The sequence below is a fragment of the Pseudochaenichthys georgianus genome, chromosome 11 (genome assembly GCF_902827115.2).
Source record: "Pseudochaenichthys georgianus chromosome 11, fPseGeo1.2, whole genome shotgun sequence".
Classification (NCBI taxonomy): Eukaryota; Metazoa; Chordata; class Actinopteri; order Perciformes; family Channichthyidae; genus Pseudochaenichthys; species Pseudochaenichthys georgianus.
In genome coordinates, this window is record NC_047513.1 from 23,393,829 (window position 1) to 23,408,735 (window position 14,907).

At 41.5% G+C, this 14,907-nt stretch overlaps 1 protein-coding gene across 1 annotated transcript in view; it reads right to left on the reverse strand.

The window, feature by feature from the left end:
• kcnh8 (potassium voltage-gated channel, subfamily H (eag-related), member 8) overlaps nt 1–14,907 on the reverse strand; it is a 79,092-nt gene that overhangs the window by 14,273 nt on the left and 49,912 nt on the right. The window contains exons 7-10 of the mRNA XM_034094744.1: nt 11,818–12,022; nt 4,528–4,737; nt 2,637–2,836; nt 1,013–1,262 (exon numbers count right to left, since the gene is read on the reverse strand). Coding sequence (XP_033950635.1) covers nt 1,013–1,262; nt 2,637–2,836; nt 4,528–4,737; nt 11,818–12,022 — 865 coding nt within the window. The remainder of the gene's footprint in view (nt 1–1,012; nt 1,263–2,636; nt 2,837–4,527; nt 4,738–11,817; nt 12,023–14,907) is intronic.

Sequence of the window (14,907 nt, forward strand, 5' to 3'; positions counted from 1 at the left end):
TCAAAAGTGAATTCAACCATAGCTTTCATGCACTGGACCAGACAGCACTGAACTGGCCTTGACTAGGTGGAGCTGAAATGACCTGACTCCGGTGAATTGGACTGATGAAATGGGCTGGACTGAACTGGAAAACACAGATTAAACTGGACAGGACTGAATTACAATGCTGAACAAAAGACTTGACCATACTTGGCTGGACATCTCCAGACTGGATTGACTTAACCAGTATAGGGAATTGGACGATCATGTGGTGTTCTGAATGGTATACACACGATAACACAATCTGCAGTGGCTGAATTGTCTGTTTTAACATCTGTCTGCCAGCTCACTTAATTATAGCATCAGTTAAGAATCTATCTTCCCATTTTGTGTGCTCTTTAGACTCTCACTGCTTGAGCATATCGTTGAGAAAATGGCATGCAACTGTTTTATTGGAGTTTATAACAAAAAGGCTCTGAAGGTTTGCTGTAGACACTAACGATGGGCTCGTTTGGGTCCGGCAGTGGCTCAGTCAGTAGGGGCTTGGACTGTGAGCCGTTCAAGCCGGTCGCCGGTTCAAGTCCCCGACCAGTCCTACATTTGGAGTGTGGACTTCTACTTGGAGAGGTCCCAGTTCACCTCCTGCCCTGCCGTGGTGCCCTTGAGCAAGGCACCGGACATCCCCCTTCCCCCCTCACTCCCATTGCTCCCCGGGCACTGTACACTGTACACTGTACAATAGCTGCCCACTGCTCCTAGTACTAGACTCCCGGTACTAGGATGGATTAAAAGCAGAGAACACATTTCCCTGTGTGTGCTCTGCATGTGACCATTAAAGAGGGTTTCATCCCTCCGATTCTATCTTCTATTTGCAGATTTAGCTTCATCGCAATGAGCCGCACAGAGATTTATTATGTAGCCTGCTGCTAGGAATTTCTTTGCAAAACGATAATGGTGACACAGAGGGGTTCTTGCTCCTTCTTCACACAGACAAACACCACACTCTCCATCCCATCCGTGTCTTTCACCGTACCCAGGATGGCCAGCACCATGCCGTCTTTCAGCACCTCCATGGACCCGGAGCAGACGAAGAAGATGGCTTGGAGAGCGTCCCCCTGACGGAGGAGGTACTCTCCAGGAGCACAGAAGGAAGTCTTGATGTGGAGTGACAAGGAGCGAAGGCAGCCGCGACTGGCCGAGGTGAACAGCGACAGCTCCAGGATCTCCTTGTTAAGGTGCATGGTGATGTCGGAGCGCAGCTCGTCCGGGAAGTCCTTCAGCAGCTGTGAAGAGGATGGGAGGGCACGATAGAGAGAGAGTGAGAGCAGATCACGACAGCTGTGAAAGCACAGCCATACTGCAACTCAGTGATTACTTTGTCTGCCTTGGTTGCCTTTTATTTGATTCCTAAGCTATTGTACCACAGGACACTTTGGTGTGGAGTCATTAACACAGCCTAAAATTAAAATCTGCACACAGCACCATAGAGATTCAGAAAAGGAAAACCTCTAATACCCTTCCAGGACATACAGTACATTTAAGATCTAGTTGTTAGGGCGTAGACGGTTTGTATTCCCTTGATGCTGAACCCTTGGAATAAAGATATCTGTTGAAATGACTCACTAGTATTTCTCATATAAAAATGTATACAGTGTCTACCCACGTAACAAACCGTCAGCCATGGGGAACCCCTATTTTCAGTCAAAATATTGTCATCATCTGTCTGTCAGTCTCCTTGTCAGGATGTCGCCGTCACACAGAGTGGATCAATGAATCATCAGAGCCAGGCTGACTTTAATCAACAGGCCCATATATAATTCATCTGTCTGGGATTCATCATCATCGCTCCATCTAAACACTGGTCTGGGATCTGACAGCTGTCTCAGAGGCATTCACAGCCCGCATGGACGGGGCAATAACTGGCTGCCTCCGTTTCAGAGAAGGCACTGTTCATCCTCTCGGTTTGTCTTTTCTAAAAGCTGCCCTTGTGCCATGTTGTTGTTAATATTTGAAACCAATTGTAATATCCTCTTGCGGTCCTGCAATCATGTGAACAAGATCTACCTCGAAAGGTAATTGAGAAAACGGTTTGGTCAATGAAACTTGATTTTAAGGAGACTGGGCTGCACATCTTTTGTACATTCATTGTGTTATGAGAAAAGCAAGAGTATGCTAGATTTTAAACATAGCAGGATTCATGACATAGTGTATCCAACTTCCTCTTGTCTCATTCATAATGAGTTTAAACAACAAATATGGAAATTGTAAGGAATGTTTAGAGCATTTCCAAAAATAAGACAAAAATCATTTCTATAATACATTGCCTACCATGGCTTTAACACAATTGTGACCTTAAGCAACCTGGGAAAGGGCCTGCAATGGTTAAAACATATGTTGATACATACATGCAATACAGTATTCTGGTCTCCTCTTCTTGCCCCTGCTTGTCAATCAGGGAAACATCATGCTCCCACCTGGTGAAGGATCATGTAGTATTGATCGTAATGTCCTTCTTATGATGAGTTTGAATGTGGGTGATGAGGATTGAGAAGTATGTGATCTTTCAAGTGAATTATTGATTCCTGTATGCTGTCAAAAACACGAGTTAAATGAAAAAGCAGGATTAAGATTTATAACAGTTCTTGCGTGTGTGGTACCTCGTTGCAGTCGATGCCGTTGTTGACTGACCAGGTGGTCTGAAAATACTCCAGCATTCGCTGCTTCAGGCTCTGCGGCAGGTGATGGACACGTATGAAGTCCTTGAGGTCTTTGGTTCTGGTGTGGTACTGGGACCAGCGAGAGTATATCCTCTGGATAATGGCCGTCACATTACCAAAGACCAACGCATGCATCAGTGCTGCAGGGGTAGAAAGAGAGGAGAGATAATGTAGCATAAGCATGAATCTATTTATTACTCGCCTGTGCTACCTTGAATGTTTTACTCTCATGCCTCCATGATGAGCAAAGAATCCAGAAATGGAAAAATTATTTGTGTAAAGTGTTTTAAAATACTAAAGTTTTAACTTATAGGGTTTGTAAAAAAATGTTTTGTGTTGATATAGTTTTGCTGTTGTTAACTCTGACCCATTTGGTTGAATACATCAAGAATATTCTAGGTTTTTCTGATTCTTTTTTCACATTGGAGAAAACAAAAAAGTGGTTTTTCCAAATACAAGCTACCAAGGGGTGAGCAATTGATTTACAAATTATCATTTTGGTGGTAAAGTATTTATTTAAGTGCTGATTGTAACAACTGCTTGAGTAGAAATTGCAAAACTCTAAATTAAAAAAGATCTAATTTCTTATTTGTTGATTAAAACAAATATTTCTGCCATGTGAATATGATTAAACATTAGTCCTATTGAAATATGTGTGCAATCATATAAGCACTCAAACCAGTCAACCAGGTCAACATTACATTAGAATTCATGTGTTGCTCCTCTGCACCTCAGAGACAGAAACATCAGTGTCTGTCAGGACCGAGTGGATCTGATTTGATTGGTATGACAGAAACCTGCCTTTTACTCGCCCACAGATAATATATTCTCCTACTCTTGTTTGGCTTCCAGCTGTGCGGCAACAGCTGACCTAAAAGCCAAGTCAAGTATCACTGTTGTGCATGACTCCTTTTCTTGTGCCATGTTAACAGTGTTGTATGAGGTAGATCCAATTACTCCTCTTTAGGATTGCAGTTATTAAATTCCTTCCACAAGTTGACATATACTCGACTATAAATACAAACAGGTGCTTCGTGTTAGTTTTCATTTCCCGTTAACACACAGGGGATGGGATGGGTGTGGGTTTGTGAAAGCATGCGTCTGTGTGTGTGCTTGCCCCCAGGCAGCCAGGGACATTTAACATTTAGCCGAACCAGAGTGGGAAATGTCTACAGTGAAAACCCCATCAGTGACCTCCCTTCATACCTAAAAAACAATCCTGGTGTAACGATGCAGTTTGAACTGGATCACACTATCCTTTAAGTGTTGAGAGAATAATTGTTCTTCTCAGGCTAAATAATTAAACTATTTAAAATTCCTCTTGGATCAGCTGGAAAAGGCTTTGCTAAAGATTTATACAGAGTTTTTTTTCTGAGTAAACAAATTGTTTACTTGTTGGCGATACATATGATGAATTGCTTTAGACAATTATCAAACAGTATGTCAAAATACAGTATATCACAGCCCCAAAAGCATCAAATATAAAAGGAATACACTGTCAGGAAACGTTTTACCGCACAGTTTCTACTTTTACTTTTGATTCTTTTTGCTTATTATAGTAACGTACCTTTTCAACAGTAATGTAACAAATGCATGATGTGTACTTGTAGTGAAGTATTTGAAGTATCACTATGGCTTTTCTTTTACGTAATTACCTAAATACTTCTTCCGCCACGGAAAATAATACTATTGCAATCGGATTTTGTTGATATTGGCATAAAGCAAGACGTCATGGAAACCAGTTGTGTAGATAAACAGTAAAAGTATACATGCTGTTGTCTGAAGTGAAACAGTGAGAGTCATATTCATATGATGTGTATACTCTGTGTACCTCCTATAAGCATGACGCAAATAGAGAAGATCTTCTCGATGTCGGTGTTGGCCGACACGTTGCCAAAGCCCACGCTGGTCAGGCTGCTGAGGGTGAAGTAGAGCGAGGCGATGTAGACGCTGCGGATGGCGGGGCCGTTGCTGGTCCCGTTCACAACTCCGATGGCATAGTACGGAGACTCCAGACGCTTCCCCAACTCATGGAGCCATCCTGGTTTTAGGAGGGTGAAGAGGAGATATTCATGGGAAGAAAAGAGATATGGAGAGTTTCAACTGGTTTCCCTTTTTTTGGGATTTCCAATATTGGCGAAACATATGTCAGAAGAGTATGGTCATTAAGAGCCCAACTTGGGGAAATAGTTTTAAAGAAACCTTGTCCGTTCAGAAAATTGTATACAGTAAAGAATAAAAGGAGCTATCATGACAAGTGCCTGATTATTATTTCTTTTAATCATCCCAAATCTGGGTGCAGTGAAGCGTATTGGATGCAGATAAAAGCTGACAGCATTGTTTCCTAATTATGCAAACTGTGGTAAGAAGGTCTTTCCTCTGTGCTACATCTAAAACAATGGATTTAGCAGTAGAAGCATATCAGATGCTGTGGAACCAGAACTGATCCCTGGTCAGTTTATTGTGCAGATATCCAGCTGATCCCAGGAGAGCCTCCTGCAGACACTGATGAATGGTAATTGGATGGAAGCCCCTCATAGCTGCCCGACTTCAACGCGCATGATTAGGATACGACGCATTAATCCTGCCTCGTGCCCCGACCCGCTATGCCATGACACTGAGATGCAGTAATTGGTGGGGAGAAATCGGCATCGTCGTCATGACCCAGTCAATGCTTACCCAGAACCAGTTATGAAGACAATTCGGAGCGAGGTAATTGCAAGCGGTGCAGCTCATTGATACTGACCAGAGACCAGCCCAGGGGGCCTCATTATATTAGGGACTGAGGGGGATACCGAGAGGATTCACGCCACCGCTGAGTCAATAGTATTCACACATAAGCACCTGCATGCCAGCACAAACAACTCATGTCTCTCTCAGATTCACCATTCAATAACTATTTAACAAACGACTTAGTAATCAATCCAATCCATGAGGAAATCATTACCTAATTTAGTCATTACTGCAGTTCATGGATATACTTGTGTACAGTGCTTCATTTAATGCTGGCTGGACATAAACACCTGCTATAATAGCTTGAAACCCTGCAGCGATGAAATGGATGATGGAAAACAGGTCGACAGCTGAATATCACATCTCACCTGCTGATAGAGAAACCCTGCAGGTTTCACGCATCGATAGCTTTTCAGAAACACGCTTCATTTGGAAATAATGAGCTATGAAACTGTTATGCACCGCAGTATTGATACGTTAACCAAGCCCCCAATGTTAGGGGGTTTTATGTCAAAATAAAAAAGGCAAACATTTTTCCACAAATGTGATCAATAAAATAATCAACTTTTTAGCTTTAATTGCTTCAAATGGACAACAAGCCGTGAGACATGTATCCCATGGTCTTTGCTGATAAAGCCAAGTGTTTCCTCGATATGGATTTAGTTCAGAGCTCGACAAGCTAGATAATGGATCCCTCAGATAAAAAGAAAACACTTTATCTGGCTTCCCCGATTGCACGCTTGTAAAAAAAACCCACACAATCACATGTGCATCAGAGCAAAACCATCTGAGGCTCACGCTATAGGTATCCATATAAGAGATATACTATTTCAGAACTTCCACACTTGAAGTTTACTGCGAGTAAACTGAGGTTGAATCCCAGATCTAGAGAATGTCTCATTTGAAACCATATGAAACTGCACCCAACATACTTGATGCTTTATGGTGCTTTAAAACCAGCTTTCGAAAGGGAAGAGACTGAGCGGAAGGAGGAACCTATTGCGGTGAGCACGTTGCAACTTCCGGTTGTTGTTGTCATCTCCGGGTATCCCGTGTGCCTGTTCTGTTGCTGATAGCTTATTAACTTAAACTTAATCGATCGTTTTAAAACTCTTGATCACGGCAACTGCCTGACGTTGTAATCACACGTTACTACAGCTTAAGCACTCACAACTCTCCTTCTCTTAGCGACTGTAACTCCACAGTTGCCTACACTCTTTTCGGGTTTGCTAACGGTAGCTACTTTAGCTTGATAGCTAGCCATGGCTCTTTCCCCACCTTCTGGTGCTATTTCCTGCTCTTCCTGTCTCATGTTTGGTTACTTCCCGGCCTCCCTTACTGGTAAGGATACATGTGTTAAATGTAGTATAGTTGTTAGGTTGGAGGCGGGAATCATAGCCATAGAAGCCCGGCTCCGCATCTTAGAAAGTAACTCAGCTAAAGTAAAGCCCATGTTAGCATGTGCGGACCGGCAAAATGTAGCTCCTCTTAGCCGTCCCCCGGCAACTCCCGAGCAGCAGGGAGGCTGGGTGACTGTTCAGAAGGGGCATAACGCGAAACCCGCAGGTCCCCACCAACCCGTTCACGTATCTAACAGATATTCCCCACTCAGCGAGACACCCGCTGAGAAGCCAACTCTGGTTATTGGTAGCTCTATTATGAGACACGTGAATTTAGAGACCGAAGCCTCCACAGTCACATGCATTCCGGGGGCCAGAGCGGGCGACGTTGAGGCGCATCTTAAACTGCTGGCTAAAGATAAACGTAAATACAGTAGGATTGTTATTCACGTCGGTGGTAATGATGTTCGTTTACGCCAATCAGAATGCACAAAACTTAATGTGGAGTCGGTGTGTAGTTATGCTAAAACAATGTCGGACACCGTAATCTTCTCTGGTCCCCTCCCCAATCTGATCAATGATGACATGTATAGCCGCATGTCATCATTTCAGCGCTGGTTGTCTTGGTGGTGCCCAGCAAACAATGTGGGCTTCGTAAATAATTGGACAGCCTTCTGGGGAAAACCTGGTCTGATTAAGAGAGACGGCATTCACCCTACTTTGAAAGGTGCAGATCTCATTTCGGCAAACATTTCAGGGCTTTGTGGACGTAATCCATGACAAACTGGAGTTGAGACCAGGAGGCAGAGTCGCAGTCTTACACGCTTCTCTGCGCTCTCTCCTAGGCAGTCATCCATAGGAATCCCGAACCCAATAAAATACCCAATATTAGCGGTGTGTGTGTCTGCCCAAGGACAATTTAAGGTAAAACCTAATAGAGGTGTCATACATAATAACCTAATAAAAGTAAATGTAACAACTACTACAGTGCAACAAAACAGGAAGATTAAATGTGGTCTCTTAAACATAAGATCTCTAGCATCTAAAGCAATATTGGTAAATGATTTAATATCAGATTATAATATTGATATATGCTGTCTCACTGAAACTTGGTTGAGACATGAAGAATATGTCAGCATAAATGAGGCCACTCCACCCAGCCATGTCAACACTCATATTGCTCGAGGCACGGGCCGAGGAGGTGGAGTTGCAGCAATCTTTGACTCAAGTTTACTTATCAATACTAAACCAAAATGTAATTATACCTCTTTTGAAAGCCTCGTTTTTAGTCTTACGCATCCGACCTGGAAAACTTTGCAGCCAATCTTATTTGTTACAGTGTATCGTGCACCAGGTCCTTATTCAGAATTCTTATCAGAATTCTCTGAGTTTTTATCAACTTTGGTTCTTAAAACAGACAAAGTAATTATCGTAGGTGACTTTAATATTCATGTTGACGATGATAAAAATAGCCTTACTGTTGCATTTAACTCTATATTAGATTCTGTTGGTTTCTGTCAGAGTGTAAATAAACCAACCCACTGTTATAATCACACTCTCGACCTTGTTCTGACTTATGGTATTGAAATTGAGCAACTATTAGTCGAACCGCATAATCCTGCTTTATCCGACCATTTCTTAGTAACTTTTGAAGTACTGTTACTAGACTACAAAGCATTAGTCAAAAGCTCTTGCAGCAGAAACCTATCTGTTAGTGCTATAGCCACATTTAAGGAAGAGATTCAACCAATACTTAACTCGATAGCATGTCTGCATGTAGGGGAGGAAACTTATACAAAATGTACACCACCCCAAATTGATCATGTTGTTGATAGTGCTATAGATGCGCTGCGAATAAAATTAGACTCTGTTGCTCCTTTGAAAAAGAAGAAAATAAAACAACATAGATTAGCTCCATGGCATAATGCCGAAACCCGCAAAATAAAGCAAAAGTCTAGACAACTTGAAAGGATATGGCGTTCCACTAAACTTGAAGAATCTCGTTTAATTTGGCATATTACTCTCAATGAATATAAGAAAGCACTGCGTAAAGCGAGAGCAGCCTACTACTCTTCATTAATAGATGAGAATAAGAATAATGCAAGATTTCTTTTCAGCACTGTAGCCAGGCTGACAGAGAGCCACAGCTCGATTGAGCCTTCTATTCCCATAGCACTCAGTAGTAATGATTTTATGTGCTTTTTTAACGATAAAATTGTTACTCTTAGAAACAAAATTAATGACCTCTTGCCTTTGACCAGTATAGTGTTATCAACAGCTCCCGGAATCGTAAGTTCTAATATTACACTAGATAGTAAACTAGAATGCTTTTCAGCCATTAACCTTGAACAATTACATTCAATGATTCTCTCTTCTAAACCATCCACGTGCATGTTAGACCCAATTCCAACTAAGCTGTTGAAGGAAGTTTTTCCATTAATTAGCACTTCTTTATTAAATATTATGAATATGTCTTTATTATCAGGCTATGTTCCACAATCATTCAAAGTAGCAGTGATACAACCGCTTCTTAAAAAGCACAACCTCGATCCAGAGGTTTTAGCCAACTATAGACCTATTTCTAATCTTCCGTTCCTCTCAAAAATTCTTGAGAAAGCGGTCGCAAAACAGTTGTGTGATTACTTAAAAAACAATGATTTATTTGAAGATTTTCAGTCTGGCTTTAGAACACATCATAGCACAGAGACAGCTCTGGTTAAAGTCACAAATGATATTCTAATAGCCTCAGACAAGGGACTTGTCTCTATTCTTGTTTTGCTCGATCTTAGTGCTGCATTTGATACTATCGACCATGATATCCTATTGCAAAGACTAGAGCACTTAGTTGGCATACAGGGAACTGCTTTAGGCTGGTTTAGGTCCTATCTATCTGAACGCTCTCAGTTTGTACGTGTTAACGATGAATCTTCCACGCAAACCAAAGTTAGCCATGGAGTGCCACAGGGCTCAGTGCTCGGACCTATTTTGTTCACATTATATATGCTTCCGTTAGGCAATATTATAAGGAATCATTCTGTAAACTTTCATTGTTATGCGGATGATACTCAACTATATTTATCAATCAAGCCTGATGAAATTAATCATCTAAATAAAATTCAAGACTGCCTTAAGGACTTAAAAACGTGGATGACCTTAAACTTTTTGATGTTAAACACGACCAAAACTGAAGTTATTGTACTTGGCCCGAAGAATCTACGAAACAAATTATCTAAAGACATACTAACTATGGATGGCATTAATTTGGCCTCCAGTGAGACTGTAAGGAATCTTGGTGTTATATTTGATCAGGATTTATCCTTTAACGCCCACATAAAATCAATTTCAAGGACCGCCTACTTCCATCTACGTAACATTGCAAAAATCAGGCATATCTTGCCTCAAAACGATGCAGAGAAACTAGTCCATGCATTTGTTACTTCTAGGCTGGATTATTGTAACTCTCTATTATCAGGGAGTACTAAGAAGTCAATCAAGTCGCTTCAGCTGATTCAAAATGCTGCGGCTCGTGTACTAACCAGAGTTAGGAAAAGGGACCACATTACTCCTATTCTGGCTGCCTTACACTGGCTCCCTATAGAACACAGGATAGAATTTAAAATTCTTCTTCTCGCCTACAAAGCCCTTAATGGGCAGGCGCCATCTTACCTTAAAGAACTCATTATACCCTACTGTCCTACTAGGGCATTGCGTTCCAAGAATGCAGGGTTGTTGGTTGTTCCTAGAATCTTTAAAAGTACAATGGGAGCCAGAGCCTTTTCTTATCAAGCTCCACATTTGTGGAATCAGCTTCCAGTTTGTGTTCGGGCGGCAGACACCCTATCCGTTTTTAAGAGTGCGCTTAAGACCTTCCTTTTTGATAAAGCTTATAGTTAGGGCTGATTAGATTCAGCCCCTAGTTTTGCTGATATAGGCTTAGTTTGTCGGGGGACATCTTACTTCTTCCTTCTCTCTGTCTATACCCGTGTACACTCATGTTCCGATTAACCCAGCTTCCCCAAATGTCTTTCTTTTTGGTGTCTATATACGCTGGGATCCGGAGTCATGGATGATCCTGCGGTCCTGTGTCCTGGATCGCGAGCGCTGGATCTTGAGTCGTGGCTGTGGTCCTGGATCATAGGTCCTGGATGGATATCCTCGTGGATTCATCTTCCTATTATACACACATGCATTTCCAAACATTTGGACTACCTATGTTGCAAATGTATTATCTTTTCAATTTACACACGGCATCTATTGCACGTCTGTCCGTCCTGGGAGAGGGATCCCTCCTCTGTTGCTCTCCCTGAGGTTTCTCCCATTTTTCCCTTTAAACTGGGTTTTCTTTGGAAGTTTTTCCTTGTGCGATGTGAGGGTCTAAGGACAGAGGGTGTCGTATTGTCATACTGATATTCTGTACACACTGTGAAGACCACTGAGACAAATGTAACATTTGTGATATTGGGCTATATAAATAAACATTGATTGATTGATTGAAAACATGAAACAACACCATAATGCTTTAAGCACACTTCACATGCCATAGAACTTTCACGAAAGCAGCTGCTAATCATTTAGATTCAAACATTTGTAAAGAAACGTTCTAATTTCAAATTCACTGCAACTACATCCCTTTACCAACTGGACGCCCTGTTACTGCATTAACTGTTCATTCACAATGTCGGAGTTTTGTGGGAGAATGTATTCAAGTATCTCTAGGGAAACTCAAAGGCAAAACAAAAGTATTTTATTTGCTAAATCTGAATAGAAAATGTTATTATGTGTCATGTTTTGTGTTGAGTCATAAGATGAAGTGTCATGTTATCAAAGAAATACTACACGCCGGCCTGTACATTCGCACAGAACCCATTCCCTAGAAAATCTCCAACTCAGCTTGAATACATATTTCCTGTGTTAACTCAGTGCCTAATAGTACCCCTGGTGAAAGGCAGGAAGTAATGGGACTCGCCACCTCCTTTTAGCTTCCAAACATCAACAACAGAGCTGGGAGTTGTTTTGGGATTGTAATGGTATCATGCTCCTTTACTCACCTATATCCCAGCTGTATGCGTTGGCCTCCATCTCCATCTTGCCGATGATGTACCAGATGCAGGCCATCCAGTGGGCTAACAGGGCGAACATGGACATGAGCAGCGTGAGCACCACCGTGCTGTGCTGCGAGTAGCGGTCCATCTTCTGGAGCAGCCGCAGCAAACGGAGCAGACGCACGGTTTTCAACAGGTGGACCACGGACACCTGGAGATAAAGAACAAGGGGAATCTGTTCTTAGGATGTTTTCATTAACACAGTTATCATTTGTGAAAGAAATACTAACCACACCTGCAAAATGATCACTTGTATCAATAATTCCTCTGCTGCCAATTTTGCTTATCTTGCAGCAAGAAAGAAAAAACGTACTGATGGTTTGTTGTTGTTGTGGAGGCTACGCCTAATCAATCAATCAATGTTTATTTATATAGCCCAATATCACAAATGTTACATTTGTCTCAGTGGTCTTCACAGTGTGTACAGAATATCAGTATGACAATACGACACCCTCTGTCCTTAGACCCTCACATCGCCTAACAGTGAATCTTTATCAAAACCTCACAGAATTTAAAACGACACAAATCATGTACAGAGCAAGACATCATCTACTTCCTAGGAAATTAAAAACACTGTTCATAGACAGAGAGGGTGGGTATAATTTGAGAGGAAATCTACATTTGAAACAACTCAAGGTCAGAACAACTGTGAGAAGTTTGACAATCTGTGGGGTGATTTTAGGGAATGGTTTGGAGCAGGAGTTCAAACAAAGCACAAGTTTAATTCAGTTTAAAAGGGTGTACAGAAACACTTTTTGGGAAGACTATGAGAATGAAGAAAGGTGATTGAAGATGAGAAAGTATTGTATATGTATGTATAAATGTAAATATGTAAGTAGGAATAACTTGCATAATGATTTAAAAGGACAATCATTGATCAAGTAAGGGGTGGGAATTAATAAGCATTTGCTTCCTCCTACTCCCTTTCGGACACATTTTTTTAATATTATTAATATGAAGAGTTGTATCATGAATGTGGATAAATACTGTATTTTAACAATACGGTATTCTGTTTTTCACATTTGTTATTTGTTTAATCTGTTCGAAATAAAGATTGAAATGAACTCCCACGCAACTCATGCAGTATTATTCAAGTGCAATGTATGCAGTTGTATGCTCACCACTTTCCCCCAAAAAGTCCTTAAATCCTATTTAATACACTCCTGCATAAACCAACACATAAACAGATCCACACGTACTCCAACAGGATAAATGACACTTTACACTGAACAAGATGTGTTCAAGTTTTTAAATGTATGTTTTTTGACTTTTCTTCAGTTTTCATTTAATGTGGAGGCAGCTGTCAAGAATTCAAGGTACATGTGTAACACAGGGAGATCAAATGATACGTTATGGTTTCTTGGTGAAGTATACCTTTCCATAGGAATTGCCATCATGTGCTTAGAAAAACACATACAATTGTCATTAATACGTACTGTATCCTGATCATCTCTCTTTCTACCGCAGCTCCTGAGGGCAACATGTGTTTCGATCCTCACTAAGCAGGGATCAACTATTGCAAATAACATAACCTCCTTTTCATTTCTGGAGATGTTCTGCTGTTCTGCTGAGGGCAAAGTCAGAGAAGCATACTCAGATATAAAGAGATTAAAACAGAAACTATGAATGTGAGGAGCAGGCTGCCATCATCTCCCCTCCTTTATACAGACAATACATCTCATGGGAAGAGTGATAAACCCCACACACACACACACACACACACACACACACACACACACACACACACACACACACACACACACACACACACACACACACACACACCACACACACACACACACACACACACACACACACACACACACACACACACACACACACACACACACACACACCACACACACACACACACACACACACACACACACACACACACACACACACACACAGCCTGGTGATGAAAAGCTCTAAACGGTGCTTAATGGTCTCCAAAATTAGAGGCTGCTCAAATTATCTCAGATTCTAAAATTAGAATTTGACAATTGCTTGTAAAAATCAACAATATGACCCATATGAAACTTATTTCATGAAGGAGTACTTGATTATAAAAATACCAAATGGAGCAATCAGGTGCTAGCTCAAAGGTGTGTTTGTTTTGTTAATTAATCTCCAATCCTCACAGTATTTCTCTACCCCAGCATCTCCATTTGCTGTCTTTATAATAATAATAATAATTCATTTATTTTATATAGGAACCTTTCAAGGCTCTCAAGGTCGCCGTACAAACACATAAAAAACAAGATACACAATACATAACACCAGCATAAGAGACATAAACAAGACAATGCAGTTTATAAATCAATCAAATAACCAAATAAATAAAACGGAGGATGTGTGATGGATAATGATCAGGGTGGATATGCGAGTGTGAAGAGATATGTTTTGAGGCGTGATTTGAAAATGGGGAGAGAGCCAGTGTTGCGGATGTCAGGTGGGAGGGAGTTCCAGAGCGGCTGAAGGCTCGAGACCCCATGGTGGTTAAACGGAAGGGGGCTGCAGTGAGGCTGATGGAAGCAGAAGACCTTAGTGTGCGGATGGGTGTGTTGATGTGCAGGAGGTCGGAGAGGTTAGGAGCAGAATCTTAAAAACGATACGGGATTTGACCGGGAGCCAGTGAAGTTGCTGAAGAACAGGAGTGAGTGTCTTTGCGCATAATAACATATCTAAGCTTTTTGCTGCACTCCCCTCGACAGACTTACACTTTAATGATCCCCCAAATGTTCCCTTTCACACCTTAACCACGTGTGCTGTCGATGTGATGTGAAGGTTATCCATTGTGCAACTTCTCCTCAGGCAGACACACAGGCAGTCTCTCACACACACACACACACACACACACACACACACACACACACACACACACACACACACACACACACACACACACACACACACACACACACACACACACACACACACACACACACACACACACACACACACACACACACACACACACACACACAACCAATACAAAGGTGACAAACATCCTCCTTGTCCTACATCCTTGTCAAT